Source organism: Heterocephalus glaber, unplaced genomic scaffold (assembly GCF_053883595.1).
Source record: "Heterocephalus glaber isolate CG9 unplaced genomic scaffold, H.glaber_assembly_v1.0 deba00000071, whole genome shotgun sequence".
Lineage (NCBI taxonomy): Eukaryota > Metazoa > Chordata > Mammalia > Rodentia > Bathyergidae > Heterocephalus > Heterocephalus glaber.
This window is the reverse complement of record NW_028258137.1, coordinates 28,684,899-28,705,033: the sequence shown is the minus strand read 5'-3', so window position 1 is coordinate 28,705,033 and position 20,135 is coordinate 28,684,899. Positions and strand designations below refer to the sequence as shown.

The following is a 20,135-nucleotide window of genomic DNA, read 5'->3' as shown; positions in this document are numbered from 1 at the left end:
CAAAAGTATTAAATGAAAAAGCACCATATACTACAGTGAGAGGTTTTTGAAACTGCAACAGATCAGATGGGACCATGGTAAGTCCTCAGGTCATCAGGGCACCCCTGAGGTCCCTCTCAGGTCCCGCAGTGTCCTTCTGAAGACTGCTTCTTCCTGGGTTCTGGCTGGGGGGTCTCTGCTTCCCCCAGACTCAGGAACCACTCCAGGACTCAGCTAGTGTCTGGCTCCAGGCAAGTCCAGGCCTGCCGTCCCAGGCAGGTCCTGTGTCACCAATCCAACAGTGGGCAGGACAGGAGGGCCACGTGTTCCGATCCCACCTGTCCAGGGTCGCTGCTCACCAGCTGTGGGCGGTTTGGGCCACCCTCCCGCCTTTCCCCCGCTGTAGACTCAGCCTATAAAGCCACCCTGCATGTCCTTGCCGACCCTGGACCCCTCCCTTGATACCTGAGTCACAATGGCAGAGCTGCCCACAGCGGAGATGCCCAGGGACCCTGCCCTGTGCAGCGGGCGCTTCACCATCAGCACACTCCTTGGGGGTGACGAGTCCCTGCCAACAGCGGCCTATGACACCAGCCACCCCAACCACCTGACCCACGGCAGCACCCTCTACATGCGCACCTTCGGGTACAACACCATCGACGTGGTGCCGGCCTACGAGCACTATGCCGACAGTGCCCTGCCCGGCGAGCCTCGGAAGATCCGGCCCACGCTGGCTGACCTGCACTCCTTCCTCAAGGTAAGCGCATGTCAGAAGACATGACAGTATGACCCCACACTTCCCTGCTGTGTGACCTAACATCTCTGAGCCTCGGGCTGTCGCCTGAGCTGTGAAGATGGATAAGGGTCTTTCTCAAGGACTGAGAGGCCCAAGTGAAGTAGCAGGGGAGGGAGCGGTGAACCTCTGGGCACATGTAATTCTTCCTGTCTGGTCACTGGCAACCCAGAGGTAAAGCGGGCTCCCTAGAGAGGAAGTGAGCCTCCCGTCAGTGGCAGCATGCAAGCAGAGGCTGCACACCCCTGAAACAGACCTGGGGGAAGAGGGCAGGAAAGGTGCTCTCAGAGAGGGGCTCGATGGACTGTGAAGGGTGCAGGGTCAGGATCCTGATTGTCACAGCCCCCGTGCAGCCTCGGTTTTCCCATCTGACAGTCAACCATTCTTGATTCTGGAGCCGAGACTTAAACGTACAGGGCTCCTCCCCTCCCTGAGCGGACTTCCCTCCTGACTCCCAAGGGGTTTGCAAAGCCCTGTGTTCCACCCAGGGCTGCTGTGCTCAGGGGCCAGGAAAAAAGCCCCGGTAGGAGGGTTTCGGTCACTTGGGCACACACAGGAGGACCAGCCACGCTGGGGGTGGAGGTCTGGGTTCCAGTCCTAGCTCTGCTAGGGACCACTGTGTGGTCCTGGACATGGTGTCACCCTTCTGTGGGGTGACAGTAACCCTGTCCCACCCCTCTCAGGCCTTGTGCCTACCTAGCCAGGTCCCAGGCCTTTGCTCTGCAGCAGCAACAGGTGCCATAATCAGGAATGCCCAGAATGTCCAGCCTCCCACGTGGCCAGTCCCCGCTGCCATTGTGGGCTTTCTCAAAGCCCCGAGAGCAGCTCCATACCTGTGAGGCTGTCTGGGGTGGCCTGGATGTGGCGTGGTGGGGCAGGCGGGGGACTGACTGCAGAGACCCAACCTGCAGCACCAGGGCCTGCCTGACTTGTGGTCTCTGGGCCCCCAGCAGGAAGGGAGCCACCTGCACGCCCTGGCCTTTGACAGCCAGCCCAGCCACGAGCTGACCGATGGGCTGGTGGAGGATGAGGCGGGCACCCATGGTGAGACGAGCCCCGGGGAGCCTGTGCGCTTCGGCTGGGTGAAGGGAGTGATGGTGAGTGAGTAGGGCGTGGGCTGGTGGGGGGACCGAGCTCCATGCAGGCTCAGCTGCGACTCTCAGGTCCTAGTGTACAGAGCAGAACCAAGGCCCAGCCCAGGCCTCAGTTTCCCCTATCTACACGTGGCTTTGAGTTTTCTCTGACTTAGGGTTCCCAACACTCCGTTTATGCCCTAGGCTGAGACCCAGGCCCGAGGCAGATCTCTGCTTAGTCACACTAGTTGCATGGCGATGGGCAAATCACTTAACAACTCACTGCCTCTGTTTCCTTATCTGTGAAATGAGTATTAAATGAGTTAATAAATGTAAAGTCTTTGGGTCAATGCCTGCCAGAGAGTTCTATGAAAAGACTGTTAACCCCCAGGCATGGTTGGTGTACGCCTGCAACGCCCAGTGCTTGGGATGCCAATGCAGGAGGATTGCAAATTCGAGGTCAGCCTGGGCCATTTAGTGAGACTTTGTTTCAAAATTTAAAATAAACGTAAAGGATATGGAGGTGACTTAGTGGTAGAGTGCTGGCCTAGCAAGTGTGAGTCCCTAGGTTCAATCCCCAGTACCACAGGGGGGAGAAAAAGGAAAGAAAAAGAAAAACAGAAGTGTTTTCCAAAAGCACCACCAGAGGGCAGCACTAAACATATACAGTAAATCCACAACTGTGCGTTGTGTTGTTTTTCATTCTGCATGATGTGAAGGGAAAGGTTTATTTTAGTTTACAGCACGAATAAGCTCCCAGATAGTAAAGAATCAAGTGAACTCTGCTTTGTAAGACACTATGGAGTTCTGCAGGGGGTGGGGGGCTGCTCACGAGTGGAGAAATCTTTAGCTTCACTCTGGGAAACAGGAAGCCCAGTTCTGATCTTAATGCTGCCAGCTGCCAATTAGCTATGACTGTTTCTCCATCTAAACCCTAAACTCACTACGAGCCCCAGAGGGTCATATTCAGGGTCTGTGTTGCTCTCTCAGAGGTGCTCGCCAGAGCCTGGAGTGGTTCTGTTTAGCATCTCAGAGCAGGCGGAGGACCTCGGAAACTCTGCCACTCGGTGCAGCCAAAGACCACACCAGGGGACCGCTGGGAGCATTAGCTTCAGTCTCGGCCTCTGACTTTGCTTTACATTTGGAAACTGAAGTCACAGCAACCTGAGCCCTGATTTCCACTTGTAAGTGAGGCATTGGCTCAGCTGATATTTGCTGAGCTCCCCCAAAATGCCAGGTCTCGGGCCGGGGATTTAGCTCAGTGTTTCCACCACCTGCCCTGGGAGTGCAAGGACCCAAGTTTGATCCCCAGTACCAAAAAAAAAAAAAAAAAGCCAGGTCTCAGGTCAACAGCTAGCCACTAGAGCCATAGCTGGGTCTAGTGGACACAGGATCCTGGTTTGGACTAGGAGGAGCTGTGATCTTGCTTGCAGCCCATCCTTAGGCCTGGGGAGGAGGTGGACCCCCTCCTACCCTGGTGAACTACAGGGCCTGGCCTGTCAGCGTGGGTAAAGCACAGAGAACTGGTGTCTCCTACACCTAGGAGGTCAATGCCATGCCACGACCAGCAGCAGGGACTTATGTGCTTGGCCATGGGGTGTGTGGCGTGCACACAGAGCCTCTGACCTCGCTGTCCTCCCAGATCCGCTGTATGCTCAACATTTGGGGTGTGATCCTCTACCTGCGGCTCCCCTGGATTACGGCGCAGGCGGGCATTGGTGAGTGCCAGCCTGGGAGAGGAGGGAGGCTGTGCTTGAGTCCTTGTCCTCTGTCACTAAGACCCCTGGGAGCAGGCTTGACCTTGGGCTGCAGAGACCACAGGTCAGGCTGCTCTTCTCTGGCATGGTGTGGAGCCCCTGCAGTGACAGCAGTGAGGGTGACGTGACAGAGACCCATCGGACAGGGAGTCAGCAGTCCTCAGGGATCCCCTGGTCTGTTTGTCCTCAGTAAGTCACTTAACCTCTCTGAGCCAATTCCTGCTGCAGACATGTGGTGAGGGACTTGCACTCTGGAAGGCCAGGGTGCAGGTGAGAGCTCTGCCTCAGGCCATGTGACTTTAGGCAAGTTTGTTATCCTCTGTGAATCTTGTTTTCCTCATCAGTCAAATGGGGCTGATGACAGCAGCTGGCTCGAGAAGAGGTGCTCATAATGGTAACTGTCACTTTATTTTTATCCTTTGTTTTTAAAGGAGGGAACTTCCCTTCTATAACTAGCAATCCTTTTTATGTGGGCTCATGAGCTCCTAGGCTATTCAGAAAATGCCAGGAAGTAAACAGTGACCCATTTCTCAGATGACAAAACTGAGGTCCAGAGAGGGGCAGTGAATTAGTAGGTTCCTTCCATCGCTCTTCTCCTGGGAAACACCCTCACTGAGTCTTGGGGCTCCCACGTTCACCCCACACAGTCTTGACCTGGATCATCATCCTGCTCTCGGTCACGGTGACCTCCATCACTGGCCTCTCCATCTCTGCCATCTCCACCAATGGCAAGGTCAAGTCAGGTGCGTCCCCACAGCCTTCCCTTGTGGGCTCCCCACCCATGGGACACCGGGGCTGCCCCTGTGATTGGAGGTGAGGGTTCCGGGCAGGCTCCCCACACCACAGGACGGACCCAGTCACCTCCTGCTCTTGTCCCCTGGTCACCTTCCCCAACCCAGCCTGACCAGCTGATTCCTCTGGTTTTGCGGGTTCCAATTCCGGCCCTGGCAGGTGGCACCTATTTCCTCATCTCCCGGAGCCTGGGCCCAGAGCTGGGGGGCTCCATTGGCCTCATCTTTGCCTTTGCCAACGCCGTTGGTGTATCCATGCACACCGTGGGCTTTGCAGAGACTGTTCGGGACCTGCTGCAGGTGAGGCAGGGCTGGGCCCCAGGCTGCCCCACTGTGCTCATTCCCATTGGGCCGGCCTTCCTTCCATTGGGAACCAAGGCCACAGTCTAGTCACTACAGGTGACAATGAGAATCTCATCAAATCAAAACTGTCGCCATAGACCGTGTGTTGCCCCAAGACCATGTTATCCAGGTCCATGCAGAGCTGCCCTGGGAATCTGTGGGCTAGGAAGACCCTTAGGTATGGGTCAGAGGGACCTCAGTGAAGTGGAGTCCAGGGGCATGTGTTGTTCAGAGGGTGGCACACAACCAACCTGCCCTCCCAGGAGTACGGCGTGCCCATTGTGGACCCCATCAACGACATCCGAATCATTGGCGTGGTCACCGTCACTGTGCTCCTGGGCATTTCCCTGGCTGGCATGGAGTGGGAGTCCAAGGTGAGGAGCAGAGTCACAGCCCTGGGCCTGGGCCCTGGTTCTGATGTGTGTTAGCTAGGCTTCAAGTCCTGCGGCTGTGAAGGAGACTCCAACTAACAGGACCTCCAAATAGAGGCTTCATTTCTCTCTTATGTAACAGTCCAAGTGGACATGGTTGCCCATCAAGGGTTGGACACCCAGACTCCTTCCATCCTGTGGCTCCTCCATCCCTTGGGTGTGGGCCCTTGTTCACCTGGCCCAGGTGGCCACCATCATGATGTCCCCAGTCCAGGCAGAGGGAAAGGGAAGAAGAGTGAAATAAAAGGGAATGAATTTCCTTTCCCTTTCCCTTTCTTGTACAAGCTGGAAGTTGCCTGTATCAATCCTGCTTGTGTCCAATTGGCTAAATCCTGGTCATGCAGCCCCTTATAGCTGCAAGGGAGGCTGGGTAGTAGGTCTTCATTGGAACCATGTATCCAGCTAAAAGTCAAAGGTGTAGGGCAGAAGTATTGGGTTAAAACTGGCATACTTGACCAAAAGGGGACCTCCAAGCTAGATAGGGCGTGGCTCCTGCACCTTCTGGCTCCCTCATTTTCTGACCTCCCTCCAGCAGTGCTGACCTCCTTGTTCTTCCTTAAAAGTACTAACCTTAGTCCCCAGACCATGCTATGCCTCACTCATCTTCCTCCTTTATATATCTGCAAAGAAGTCTGTTTCTTCCAGACACTATCCCAGGCCACCCTGCTAAAGCAGCTTCACCTCAATCCCACCACACTCCATTCCTCCCCTAAAGTCATCTTACATACTCATCAGCCAGAACAAGAGATCTTGGCCATCCCATTCACTGCTGTGTTCCCAGCTCCTTGAACAGAGCTTACTGTGCAATGGGTGTGAGTGAAAGATAGCATGAATAATGGCTCGAGGGACTTGGGCAAGCTTGTCCCTGCTGAGGCTCCCTGAAGGTGTGGGGCCACAGCCTGACCCCTGGGGTCTTTTACTTCCCAGGCTCAGGTGTTGTTCTTCCTTGTCATCATGGTCTCCTTTGCCAACTACTTGGTGGGGACACTGATCCCCCCATCTGAGGACAAGGCCTCCAAGGGCTTCTTCAGCTACCGGGGTATGTACATGTAGAGTGGACCCCAGACCACAGCTCTAGGGCAAGGATAGTTTGTCCAAAAATTTGACCCATTGGGTGAGCAGCAGAAAGATGGAATACCCTATTCCCATGGCCAGGAGCTGCTTGGGAAGCTGACTGCCTGCCTGGCCAGGCCCAGCTAGAGGGACCAAGCCCTCCAGGTGGCCCTGACTCTAGCCTTGGTTTTCCAGGAGACATTTTTGTCCAGAACTTAGTGCCTGACTGGCGGGGTATTGATGGCAGCTTCTTCGGAATGTTCTCCATCTTCTTTCCCTCTGCCACCGGCATCCTGGCAGGAGCCAACATCTCCGGGGATCTCAAGGTGAGCAGAACACCTGTCCCTCCTGTGTCCTGGCACTGCAGGGAGCTATGAGCACAGTCTCACTCCCTGTCACACCAGGATCTGCTGCAGGTCACTGAGTGTGGTACTGAGGCCGGAGAGGAGGTCAGAGCTTACACCCAATCCAGTCCAGGCCTTTGCAGCTCCCTTCAGTCCAAATCAGTTTCACTGGGAGGCTGTTGACTGATTGATACCAGCTGTGCTCTGTCCCTTGCAGGACACCCCAAAATGGGGTTCACAGAACTCTCAGCCTTAGGGGGAATGCTGACCCTCCTGTGACTTTCCAAACCTGGGCCTTGAGCATGTACATCTTTGCTGAGCTGACATCCTTCCACCACTCTCTATTGCCTTGACGGAGGCAGCTCCTTGGCTGGGCTGCAGCACACCTGTCCAGCCCTGTCCCTGAGCACTGTCCCTGTAGCCACGACCCTTGCTCAGCCCAAACACCTGTGCTTTGCCCATGTCACCCTCATCCATTTGACTCTGCTGCACTCTCCACCTGGGAATCCCTACCTTTGTTTCTTTGCCTCCCAAAATTCTTTTCCTCTTCCAAATACCTCCTCCCACAGCTCTGCCAGGCTGTCCTGCAGTCATTGTTTTCCTAGCATAATGATCTCAACCCCCCTCTACGTCTGTATTCCCAGATTACAGCCTGAGAGAAGCTAGGTGCTCAGGATATTGTTGATTGGATAACGGTGCACCATAGTGTTGGAGCAGAAGTACAAAGTGCCATAAAGCAGGGTAGAAGGACAAACTGATGTTGACAGGGGCTGGGGCAAAACTCCTGGGGGTAGATCTGGGCTTTGAAAGATGAGAAGCTCGTGGAGCCTTTGCCAGCAGGAGGTTCCAAGGTGACTGGAAATCACAGCTACCCCTTCCTCCCACTCTCCTGGCCCACCCAGAGGCACTCCTAGGTGCTTTTGCTTAAATGGATTAAATTGTAAATTGGAGATAATCCCAAAACCAGCCTGGCTCTAGCAGGATCTGCTCCAGGGCATATACTACAGGGCTTGGAAACCAGGGCATTTGTCCTGCTCTGGTCCTTTCTCTGGGAATTGATCTGGATGCTTCATTAAGCACCTTCAGTTACCATCAGCCCAGCATGCAGGCATCAGGGCAGGCAGCTCTTTCTGAGCTCATAAGGTAGGCATCTTCGCTGTCCTCAGTGTTCTCAGCCTTAAAGAGGCTGCTGGCCCTTGGCTCTGCTCATCCTGAGGGACAATGCACTCTGCTGCAGAGTGGCTCCTATGTGTGAGACTTTGGGCAACTCCTTCACGACCTCTCCGGGCCTCAACTTCCCCAGCTGGAAATGGAACTCATATAGCCCCAGCCTTGCAGGGCTAAGGATTCCAAGAGCTACTTTGTATCAGGTGCTTAGAACAGTGCTGGGCATAGGGGATACGCTGAGAGCTTGTCATCATCACCATCATCGTTATTTGTACTATGACACAAACAAGCAAGCTTCTTTGTCACTTTTCTCAACACTGAGACTCAATACTTGACATCCAAAACTTAATGGAGAAGAGATTTATTTTGGCTGTATTTTAGAGGCTTCAGTCCATGGTTGGCTGGCTCCAAAGAAGAAACAGCATGGTGAAGGGCATGGCAGAGGAAAAGCTGCCCATCTCATGGCAGCCAGAAAGCAGACTGAAGGGAGGAGCCAGGAAGAGAGATGAACCCTTTGTGATTGAGTCCCCAGGGCCCTGCCTTTTCTGACCAGACCCCACCTCTTAATAACAAGCCAGCTATAAGCCCCCAGAATCCAATCACCTTCCAAAGCCCTGTCTATGAGTGCATGAGGCTCTCTTGGGGACATCTAGCTATAAACCATAACACCAGCCAAGCCCAGAGAGGTTACAGGGCTGAGCCAGGGCCACACGATGGCAGAGAAACTAGAAAGCAAGTCTGTAGAATAAAGACTTGAATTTAAATGACCTATTTCATGTGTTGTCCCCAGGGATGTCCGTATGGAGGCCACTCCCACACAGACTGAGGGGTTGTGTGTTCTTTCCTGCAAATTACCGTAAACTAGATGGCTTAAGACAACAATAATTTATTCTCTTGTGATTCAGGAGTCTAGAAATCCAAAATCAAAGTACTGGCAGACTCCCTCTGGAGTCTCTAGGGATGAATGCTTCCTGGCCATGTCCTGGCTCTAGTGGATCCTGACAATGGCATCCCTGGGCTTGCAGCACATCCAGTCTGCATTGCTATAACCACATGACCTTCTTTCCTCCATGTCTCCGTGTCCTTCCCTCTTTTAGAATGACATCAGTGATTGCATTTGAGGCCCACTTTAATTCAGAATGACTGCATCTTAACTAATCACAACTGCAAGGTCCTTATCCCCAAATACGATCACATCCTGAGGTAGACATAAGTACGTTAGGTCTACATAAGGCAGACATAAACTTTGGGAGACGCTCTTCAGCCCACTAGAAGTGGGGTTGGCAAGCTGGTCTGGTCTGCTGGCCTCAGGGTCAGGGACTTGGGTGCATGACCTGGTCAAGCCATCCCTAGGTAGTTGGGCACACCTGGAAGGACCAGGTCTGTGTGGTCCCCAAAAGAGACTCCAGCAGACCTGGGGTTCCCCAAGACCCCAGCCTCCCACCACTCTGCATCTCTTCTCCCATTTCTGTCTGCCTGTAATTTCTTCCCTCACATTCCAACTTGTCTCTAAGCAGGTTGTACTTGTTGACTGGGTTGTAAGCAGAAACTTCAGGGAAACCAGAGATGGGGCGGTAATAAATGGGCTGCTCAATGGAGAGATGGCCTCCTTTCCAGGTTGGAGCTTCTGCCCAGAGGATGGAGCAGGTCTTGAACTTGCTGTAAAATTCCCAGTCTCTTTTGCTGCTCCTGGGTTGGCCTGTGGACCCCAAGGCTGTGGACCACAGTGGCATCAGGATCAGAGCCACCAGAGGTTGTATGAAGTGGGTCCTCTTCACTGTGCTCTGCCCTCAGTTTCCCCACCAGCCAGTGGAGGCATTCAGGCTACTTCTTAGGAAATTACATTTGAGAAAGTTCCTAAAAGAATGGACCATATGACAGGTGTGTGTGAAGATTTGCTATTGCTGTTAGGAAAATACAGAGAGTTCTTTCTTGGAGCAAAAGAAGAAGCTTGGGGCTTGTCTTCCATTCCCATCTGTTTATCATTGTGGAATCACACAACCAGTTGATGCCTAATGACAAGTATGTCATGAAGGCTGAGAGTAAACAGGTCTGGGCCAGGAGTTCACATGGATCTGTGCACTTCACCAGCAGCACAGTGGCACTGCTGTTACCTCTCACAGATGAGGGGCAGAGGCTGGGAGATCAGCCCACACCCCATCTGGTGACCTGGATTTGAATGCAGGCAGGCTGAGCTCAGAACCCTACCATCCTGGGCCCTGCTCTCCTTCCCCCATAGCAAGCTTTAGCCAGGTGTCCTCCCTGGCCTAGGTGAGGAGCTGCTGCTTTTCTCTTTCACTTCAGGCTCCCCGGGACTCGGATGTGGTAACAGGCCTGTGATCTTGGTCACCTGCTTCTATGGATTCTTGATGAAGGGAGCTGGAATAGGTGCAGGGCCAGGGGTGGGAGACCTAGAGGCTGCCTGACACCACTGTTCCTCCTACAGGACCCTGCCGTGGCCATCCCCAGGGGAACTCTGATGGCCATTTTCTGGACCACCATCTCCTACCTGGCCGTCTCAGCCACCATTGGTGAGTAGCTGGTCCAGCTAACAGGGACAGGACAGGAACCTGGCACCTACCCTGCAGAGTCCATGTAGCCCAGGCCCTGGAGGGGGTCCACAGGTGGGGCTTCACTTGAACAAGGACAGCTGGGCCAGGAGGATGTGGCAGCCTCAGGAAATGGAGCCTTGAACACTGTCCCTGGGGTGCCTGTCACCTTGGCATCTTCACAGTGAGGGAGGCCAGTCCAGGCTCCTATGGTCGCTTCAAACATTGAGGTTTTACCTTCATGGGCATGAAGATCCTGCAGGATGAATCATGCTCTACCTCTAAGTAGAGGATGATGAAGATGATGATGATATCAGCAGCTGCCTTACTGCCTCCCTGTCCTTAACATGGCTTGCCACATTTAATCCAGGCACTGTCACTTCCCCCATTCTTCAAAGGAGAGGTGAGTGACCTTTCCAAGGTCACACCATCCTTGAGCAGTAGAGCCAGGCTTTGAATCCAGCCCTGGGCTAGTAACACCTGCCTTGACCTGAGATGCTGTCAGGTGCACTTGCTCCCAGTGACCACCTTTGAGGCAAGCTGTTCCCAGATGCCAAGGGACTTGGCTTCCCTCAAGGGCACTCAGGCCTTGAAAGCCAGGTCTCTGCTTTATGGAAGACACTGGGCAGTTTACTAAGCTCCGTGTGCCTCTACAGAATGGGAATGACAACAAAAATAACAGCACTTCCAGCTTCCCAAGGTTGCTGTAAAGTACCCACCATGGTACCTGGCATACCACAAGCACACCTGGTATTAGCTATCACATCAGGATTATTGTTCCATGATAAAGGAAGAACTGAGCTATTGGCAGCATCTCTCTCTCTCTCTCTCTCTCTCTCTCTCTCTCTTTCTCTCTCTCTCTGCAGAAGCAGACAGCATTCTGGGAGTAGGAGAGGACAGAGCAAGGGGGTGAGGGGAAGAGGGCTAGGGAGACACTCACATTTCCTTCCTCCTCTCAGGCTCCTGTGTGGTCCGGGATGCCTCTGGGGACCTGAACGACACGGTGACCTCTGGCCTGGGTACTTGTGAGGGGCTGGCCTGCAACTATGGCTGGAACTTCACCAAGTGCTCCCAGCAGCACAGCTGCCGCTATGGCCTCATCAATTACTACCAGGTAGCAGGGCTTCTGCTCTTCAGGGCCTCCCAGAGCCGGGACATCCTGGGGTGACGTAACGGGGAGCTGGGCTCTGGCTTGGAGAAAGGCTGTGAGCCCAGGTGGGGCTCCTGTGCCTGGTCTCTGTCCATGAGGGGCAGCACCCAAGTGAGGGTGTGGACTCTGATGGAGGTGTCAGGACCAGCTCCCGCCTGCAGTAGGTACTGGGGAGCCAGGCAGGGCCTCCCAGATCAGCCCTCACCATCCCCGCAGACCATGAGCATGGTGTCAGCCTTCGCACCCCTGATCACAGCCGGCATCTTCGGGGCCACCCTCTCCTCTGCCCTTGCCTGCCTCGTCTCAGCTGCCAAAGTTTTCCAGGTGAGGCCCCAGGAAAGGGCCACAGGAGAGGGGCCCAAGTTGGGAGGCCCAGGTGGTGGGTTCCCTGGTGACAGCTGTAAAGAAGGATCATGTGACAGCAGTGTCCGGATGGAAGGAAGCAGCCCCCTCTTGTGGGGTGACTGGAAGAACACCTGCAATTCCCATCCCAAATTCATGGCCTCAGCAGCCTGTCTGTAAGTCCACCTCCAAGACGCCCCTGCCATGGGACTGACCCTTCTTGCTTTGGCCTTGTCCTGTCTCCATGGCAATGAAGGTGGTGTAATCTCAACCTACTTAAAAGAATCAGAAATTGGAGCCTGTGTTGGGGAAGTGCCCTGCTGCAGGCACAGAGGGGGCCCAGCAGGGGCTGGAGTCCAGGCAGCCTGGGGAGGGGAGGTGGCAGGTCCTAGACACCAGGTGAGTGTGGTGTTGGGTGCCCACAGTGCCTGTGTGAGGACCAGCTGTACCCACTGATCGGCTTCTTTGGCAAAGGCTACGGCAAGAACAAGGAGCCTGTGCGCGGCTACCTGCTGGCCTATGCCATCGCCGTGGCCTTCATCATCATTGGTAAGAGGCTGCCAGACTTGGCTAGGTCACAGGCTCAGTCCTCTCCTTCCTACTCAGCCAGCCTGGCCTGGCCTCAGTGGGTGCTCAGTCAAAAATGCTTTCTTAAAAAAAATATAACCCAGGGCCTTGCACATGATAAGTGCATCTTCAGTGAAGAGCTCTGAGCAAAGCTCTTCCTGGAAAGAGGCTTTGGGGGGGCCCCCTCCCACCTCCAGGGAGGGCAGCTCCCACACCATGCAGGCAGTGGACTGCTCTGTTTTGGTACAAGAGACCTTACCTCCTTCCCCTGCTTCTGTGTTCCAGTGTCCTGGCAACTGGGAACCTCCCCTCACCCCTTATGAGGTTTTATCGTTTCTGTTTTTGTTTTTGGTACTGGGGATTGAACTCAGGACTTTGTGCTTGCAAGGCAGGCAGTGACATCACTGAGCTAAATCCCTGGCCCAATAACCCCTTATGAGTTTAAATGAACCCTCAGGTCACCTTTGGAACATGGGTCAAGCTGCTTGGTTCCTTCCCAGGGGCTGACAGAAATGGCTGGGTCGACCTTCTTGGGTGTATGAATTAAACAGCCAGTGACTCACCCTGAGGGAGCCCTGAAGATAAAAAGTCCAGCTGATCTGTTAGGCTTTGCCACGTGCCAGCTGTGTGACCTTGCACAAGCAATTTACTTCTCTGAGCCTCAGTTTCCTTCTCTGCAGAATGGGAGCAACAGTGCATAATGGGCGTGTCACAGGTGGGCAGGAAGAGACCATATGTCCACACACCCAGTATCTCCTCCTTAACTTAGCCAAGAAAGCACAGCTCACTGGGAGAGAAGTGGCCAGGCTGTGACACGATGTCCCCGGTCCCCACTATTGATTGGGGTGGGGATAGGCTGCAGGCCAGCCTCTCTGAGTCCCACCTTCCTGCCACAGCCGCTCAGGCTGGCATCACCAGTTGCCAGTCCCTTACCTAACAGTCCGGGCACTGTAGGCTGAGGGAGGCTTTTTAGACCCTGGGTCCTGGATCCTGAAGCCAATGAAGAGGTGGCAGGTGGAAAAGCCCAGTTAGGCCTGGCATTTCCTGGACCGGTCCTTCTTCCGCAGACCAGGCTGTCTCCATGTAGAGCACCCCAACTAGGAGGTGCATCCTTGGCCCTGGATGGCTCTGACTTGCGCAGTCTGAGGACCATGGTCTCAGGCTCTCTGGGGCTAGCTTCTCGGGGGGAGTGAATGGAATCAGGCAGAAGAGGTGCTCGTGCTGTTCTGGGACCCCAGGAGAGGCCACAGAACAAGGATTTGCACTCCCAAGTGTGTCTGGGGGCCTGGGCATCAATGAGATGGCTCAGAGCAGGAGCCAGTTGTGAAATGGGTCCCCACGGGAGGTGGGATAGGGTTGCATCACCAAGTACTGTATATTCCTGACTGGAATCTTTGGCCAAAGGTATCACGGGCACGGCCCTCAGTCCTCCTTGGCCTGATGGGGCTCACCTCACACTGCCTCCGTCCTCTTGAAAGATGGCAGCTTACAGTTGACAAGACACAGTCCCTTTGAACTTCACAACAGGATGGGCCCATTTCACAGAGGGGAAGGTTGAGACTCGCTGAGCCCTGGAGCTCACCCAATGAGGGACAGTGCCAGGCAGTTCCTCGGTGGAGTTGCCTGACAGGCTACTCTTTTCTCCCTGGGCCGCTGAAGCGGAGCTCAACACCATTGCCCCAATCATCTCCAACTTCTTCCTGTGCTCCTACGCCCTCATCAACTTCAGCTGCTTCCACGCCTCCATCACCAACTCACCCGGTGAGCCAGCACTTTGCCTTACCACAGGGGAGACACCTAAGGGCCGAGGTATGGGGGGGGCTGGAAGTGGAAGGCGGCAACCCAAGGTCACTCTCAAGTGGAAACCATGTGAAGGGAACGTCCAGGCGCCAACAACGGCACTCTCCCTGGATTCATGTGCTGTCTATAGTCTGCAGAGCTTCTTCTAGTCCTTTCCTCCACTGGGAGTCAGGAGTCTGACTCACTAGAAGGGAAGGAGAATTTCCCAAAGCCACGGACCGTCACATCCAGTGGGGCAGGTTGCACACTGCACAGCTCTAGAGGGTGCTATTCCTATCACAACGCACATAGGTGTGTATGTTAATGATGAAAAATTTCTGGCAGGTGGCAGTAGAGAGACCTGAGGAAGGACGGCTTTTTCTAATTAGCCCCAAATTATCAACAAGCTGGTAACCAGGCCTCCTTTTACACAGCCACAGTGTGCATGGTGGCCTCGGAGTTGCGCCATGGGGCAGATGTCACTCCTGGTGTGGGGCCAGGTAGAATTGTGCCATCTCCCCTGCATCTCACCCCCTGGCTTCATGGATGCCATGAGCTCGCATTACTGCTGACCCATGTTTGGCCAGAGCTGGAGGCTCCCCCTTGGTGTGGCCTGTCGCCATGGAGTACAGCAGCAAGGCCCAGCCCAGGAGGAAGTGGGTGAGGCCCCTTGGGCCCCAGCCTGGGCATAGTGGGCATTGCCATGCAGCCCCGCCAGAGCTGTGGCCCCAAGGAGGTTCCCAAGTGCAGGGCGCATCCACTGATGGGGCCCCTGCCCAGGGTGGAGGCCCTCGTTCCAGTACTACAGCAAGTGGGCGGCGCTCTTTGGGGCAGTTATCTCCGTGGTCATCATGTTCCTGCTCACCTGGTGGGCGGCCCTCATCGCCATTGGAGTCGTCCTCTTCCTCCTGCTCTACGTGATCTACAAGAAACCAGGTGGGTGGGCTCAGCTTCCAGTCCTGCACTTCCCAGGGCCCCATGCTGCCCCCTGACCTCATCCCTCCTTGTACACCCAGTTGAAGCCCATACTTCTACTGATAGACCTCACAGACCCCAGGAATTCCCAGTTTCAAGGGCCTGAGTCTGCCTGCAGGGCCAGCTTCCCAACCAGCCCTGGGAGGTGGCTGTTGGAAAGAGAGGAAGACAAAGCTTGGACAGTGTAGGAGTGTCTACATGCCACGGGCAGGGGTCCTGGGATGACAGTAATCTGTGGATGGGAAACACAATTCCAAGACAGCCTAGAAGTCTACATACGAACCTGGATTTCCAGGTCATTGTGAAGGTTTGTGTGTCAAGGCAGGAGAATATTTTGTAGAGTTCAATACCCTGATGTGTAACTTTTGATTATGTAGCCAGGGGGTACTCGGGTCCCCAGCCCCACACACATTAGGGCCAGAGCTGAGGCTGTCTACCTGCCTGGTGGCCTGCTGCCAAGGTGCACAGTGCCCACAGAGGCACAACTGGCTTATTCTGGTGACTCTGAGTCATGCTCCCCACGACCCCCTTTCTTAGAGGTGAACTGGGGCTCCTCCGTGCAGGCTGGCTCCTACAACCTGGCCCTGAGCTACTCCATGGGCCTCATTGAGGTGGAAGACCACATCAAGAACTACCGGTGAGCAGAGCTCGGGGCCCCCGGGAGGCCTCCTGACCCAGGCTGGCCCGGCACTGCTGAGAGGGGTCAGAGGTGGAGGAACACCCCCCATGCTGCTGTAGGAGGCTGGGGTGGACCTTGCCCAGTGGGATTAAGTGAGGAAGGGAATCTCCATGTCTCAGTTTCCACAGTAGAAGCTGCTCTGCTGTGAGGGTGATCTGATGCTAATTCTCATCACTGTAACCTTGGGAAGACAGCAGTGACAAACCTTCCCTGGGTCCTCTTCAGGCTGGTCGCGAGGAGAATCTTGTTCGTGCAGTCTCCTTCCCAGCAGAGTGTGAGGATGATAATCAGGAGATCTGTTTATGTCACCCATAGTGTGAGCCAGGTGCTTCTCAAAGCCTTATGTGGCCTCATGACAGACCCATGAAGTCCGTAAAATGACTAACCCCACCCACAGATGAGGACACCAAGGCACAGGGAGGTGAACTACTGGCCCCTCGGGCCTCAGAAGCATTGAGTCTGGTTCTCATTGACCAGCAGTGTCCCTTGACCACTCCACACAAATGCTCACTCACCTGCCCAGGTGACACAGATAGGTGTCCTTACTATCGGTGTTTATTCTACACCATGCTGAGCTAGGCAGGGCAAAGGAGAAGTGTTGGGTGGGATGCTCGGTGGCCTGAGCAGGAAGCACAAGGGAGACTTAGTATGGTGGCCACCACAAGAGCTGTAAGAGCCCTGAGTCACAGCCAGAAAGATGAATCCCAAAGTATAAGTGTGCAGGGTGTTGCCTGAGGCCATACTGTGCTTCAGGGTGACCTAGCAGACCTGCTGGGGTACCTGCTTTTAATATCCCGGCCCCAGTGACTCTCCCATGATGGCTCACACCCTCTTCCCTCCTCCTCCTCAGCCCCCAGTGCCTGGTGCTCACAGGCCCCCCCAACTTCCGCCCGGCCCTTGTGGACTTTGTGGGCACCTTCACCCAGAACCTGAGCCTCATGATCTGTGGCCATGTGCTCATTGTGAGTGTCCTCAGTAGGTGGGGCCGGGCCATCCATACTTCTCAGGAGCTGCCTGGATGTGATATCTACCCGGGGGGTGGGGGGTGGGGTGGCAGAGAAGGTGTGGGGCGAGCAGTTCCTGGTCAGGTCCCCTATGAGCCCAGGTCTCTCCCTTTCAGGTCCCTCTCGCTGGCTTCTCCCCTCCGCCCCACCACGCCCATGTTCCTTTCATCTCCCTCCCTCCCTTCTTCTTCTATTCCTCCACTAACTCTGTAAAGAAAAATGGGTACATCTGGGGCAGGAGAGGGGCTGAATCTCAGGCCAGAGGGACAAGGCAGACCCTGATGTCACCTGCTTCTGCCACCTACAGGGTCCCCACAAGCAGAGGATGCCTGAGCTCCGACTCCTGGCCAATGGACACACGAAGTGGCTAAAGAAGAGGAAGGTCAAGGCCTTCTACTCAGATGTCATCGCTGAGGACCTCCGCAGTGGTGTCCAGATTCTTATGCAGGTATGGTGGCTCTGGGGGCTTCCCCGTGGGACTTATGACCTGGTGTGACAACTTGAAAGACAGAATCAGCTCCTTGTTGTGCACCAGGAAGCAGCCCCCCTTTTCTTGCATCCTCACATGTGCTGATTAAGAGCACATTCTCTGATGCCCAGGACCTGGGAAAATGACATGGAAACTTGTGGGGCCTGTATAGACTTGACCAGTTTCTATTTTTGTTTTTATTTTTTTAGATATAATTTACATACTATCAAGTGAAAAACCATTACATGTGTAGTGTGATAGATGTTTGCATGTAGGTAGTTTTCTCATGTGTAAAATGAGGTACATGGATAAAATAATAATTGAGCCAACACATGAGAATCTTTTTTCAATAGTTTTAGCTATTTCTTTTTTTTTTTTGGTACCGAGAATCAAACTCAGGACCTTGCGCCTGCAAGGCAGGCATGGTGCCACTGAGCTAAATCCCCGGCCCTAGTTTTAGCTATTTCTCAAAATTAAAATAAAGAGTTTTGAGAATATTTTGGGAGTAGATAGAACTGATAGTATTGTGAATACACTAAGCATTGTGAATGTATTAAATGCCCCTGCAATGTACAGCTTGTGTTTTATTTTGCTTTTTGGATTGTACACTTTGAAACGGTCAGTTTTGTTGTGTGAATTTCACCTCGAAATTTTTCAATATCTGAAAATACTAAGAAAAGAGAAACATAAAAGATGTATGGACTAGATGACCCAGGCACACACTAAGTTGGACATCCAAATTCAGGTCTCATGTTATGAGAAATTATTTATGAGAGAAGCAGCAGCTGGGATAACCCAGTCCTGGGCCTGGCAGAGAGAAATCACAGGGGTCACCTTGGCTGAGGCTTCACCTCCTCATGATGTCGGGGAAGAGAGGACCTGGAGGGAGGATGATTTCCTGAGTCTCCTCAGCATGGATGGAGGGTGGCGGGGTGCACCTCACCCAGTTGCAGGGCAGAGCCCAGGTGGCCCTACAGTCTGATTGCCAGCCCCATGCCTCTGACCACTCCCTCAATCCTACAGGCCGTGGGTCTGGGGAGAATGAAGCCCAACATTCTTGTGGTGGGATTCAAGAAGAACTGGCAGTCTGCTCACCCGGCCACAGTGGAAGACTACATCAGCATCCTACAGTGAGTGAGGGCCGGGTGGGCAGCCTGGGATCAGTGAGTTTAGGTCACTGGAGTTTCCTGGGCCTGGGGAAGTGTGGGCACACTGAGGGCTATAAATTGAGCCCATTTGTTCAAGGCAGAGGAAGAAACGGGCAGAGGGCATGGACACTAAGGTGGGCTGGAATCAGGCAGGTGAGTGGGTCAGGTGTGGGACAATATGGAGCAGTGGGGACTGGGGTAAACTGAGGAAAGTAGCTGCTACTTGGCTCTGGCTGACTGTGCTATACAGAAATGTAGGCCCGATATGGCTGGAACTTTTAATTTTCAGTGTAGCTAAAAATGTGGGGTTTTAGGTGAAAATATTGTGCCCACCTTGGGTTTCAGAAGGCCCCCAGGTGGCCAGTTTAAGAGTTCCCATGGGTGCCACTGAGCAGACAAGTGAAACTGGGCTGCCAAGGACTGAGCTCCTGGGGAGTTCAGAGTTTCCTTCAGCTCTTTGCTGTACAGAGTCCAGAGAAGGGCTGCATTGCTTTTCTGCACCGATGTTGCACAGAGAGGCTGTGTGCAGCACCACTCAAGAATGTAAGGCTGACTGTGGAGGTCCTAGGCCTGCTTCCGGGTCTGCTGTTAATCCACTGTGATTCAGCAACCATCCCAGCTGCCTCTAGCAAACTTACAGGCAGAGGTGGTGGGAAACCTGGCTTCCAGCACTGCCATTCCAAGACAGTCCAGAGTTACAGGGTTAGTGGAGTCAGGAAGGACAGTGTTAGCCTGCTGGGTCAGACCCTAATGGTGGGCTCTCAGCCACTTGTCAATCATGTGATCAATACACTTTTGGGGCAGAAGTCTCCTAGACACCCTTAGAACCAGCCTATTGCATGGGTGAGACCATTCCTTTTTCTGTTTGCTTTTGTTTTTATGAGACAGGGTCTTGCCATGTAGTTCAGCTGACTTTGAACTCACTATGTAGGTCTTGAGTTCATGGAGATCCTCTTGCCTCAGCCTCCTGAGTGCTGGGATTAGAGATGTGTGCCACCACACCCAGTTTAAGGGCTAGGACATTGCTATGTGCACACCCCTCTTTGATTTATAGTCTCAGCATATAATCCTAATCCCAGCTGGTCACTTCCTTAGTTGTATGACGATGGGTGAGTTACTTCCTGAAACACAGTGTTTGTGTCTGGAAAGTGGAGATAATAATGACCTTCCCCACCTCTGAGGGCAGAGTTGTGAGGATTGTCCAAATGTATCAGCAGGACAGGGCATGACCTGATGCCAGGCCAGACTTGGTTTTCCCCAGCAGGACACTGGCACTCTCCCATTCTGAGGCCAGAGGGGAGAAAGCGTGGAAAGGGTCAGGGCCCACACCAGACACTGGGTCTCCTGGGAGCCAGATCACCTCCCTCGTGGAAGCTGGAGCTGCAAGGAGCCTGACCCTACCTGTGTTAGCTTTTCATTGCTGTGACCAAATACTCGAGAAAAACAACTCAAAGAAGCAAAGTGTATTTTAGCTCACCGTTTTCTAGGTTTTAGTCCATATGTGGCTGATTCCATTGCTGTGGGCTGTGGGCCTGAGGCTGTCACAGTTGAAGGGTGTGGTGGGACAGAGCCCCTCACCTCCTGGGGGCCAGGAAGCAGAGAAGGAAAGAATGGGCTGGGGACAAGATATGATTCTCAAGGTCATGCCCACTTGACCCACTGGCTTCAACTAGGTTCCACCTCCCATGTGTCCATCACCTTCCAATAATGTCAGCAAATTATGATCTTGTCACTGGATAAACC

At 53.9% G+C, this 20,135-nt stretch overlaps 1 protein-coding gene across 11 annotated transcripts in view; it reads left to right on the top strand.

The window, feature by feature from the left end:
• Positions 1-410: 410 nt before the first annotated feature.
• The window catches only part of Slc12a3 (solute carrier family 12 member 3), a 44,931-nt gene continuing 25,206 nt past the window's right edge, over positions 411-20,135 (top strand). For 5 of the 11 annotated variants that reach the window (XR_015440146.1, XM_087184195.1, XM_087183837.1 and 2 more), the window contains exons 1-18: positions 411-736; positions 1,723-1,869; positions 3,389-3,563; positions 4,250-4,345; positions 4,554-4,693; positions 4,999-5,109; positions 6,094-6,205; positions 6,415-6,545; positions 10,177-10,261; positions 11,239-11,393; positions 11,646-11,753; positions 12,197-12,320; positions 13,998-14,099; positions 14,898-15,053; positions 15,630-15,729; positions 16,622-16,733; positions 17,083-17,223; positions 18,268-18,374. Coding sequence is in view for 10 of the 11 variants with exons in the window: in XM_087184195.1 (XP_087040321.1) it covers positions 455-736; positions 1,723-1,869; positions 3,389-3,563; positions 4,250-4,345; positions 4,554-4,693; positions 4,999-5,109; positions 6,094-6,205; positions 6,415-6,545; positions 10,177-10,261; positions 11,239-11,393; positions 11,646-11,753; positions 12,197-12,320; positions 13,998-14,099; positions 14,898-15,053; positions 15,630-15,729; positions 16,622-16,733; positions 17,083-17,223; positions 18,268-18,374 (2,384 nt within the window). In the remaining variant the exon portion in view is untranslated. The remainder of the gene's footprint in view (positions 737-1,722; positions 1,870-3,388; positions 3,564-4,249; positions 4,346-4,553; positions 4,694-4,998; positions 5,110-6,093; positions 6,206-6,414; positions 6,546-10,176; positions 10,262-11,238; positions 11,394-11,645; positions 11,754-12,196; positions 12,321-13,997; positions 14,100-14,897; positions 15,054-15,629; positions 15,730-16,621; positions 16,734-17,082; positions 17,224-18,267; positions 18,375-20,135) is intronic. The other 6 variants (XM_004843195.4, XM_013071624.3, XM_004843194.4 and 3 more) reach the window with 4 other exon arrangements.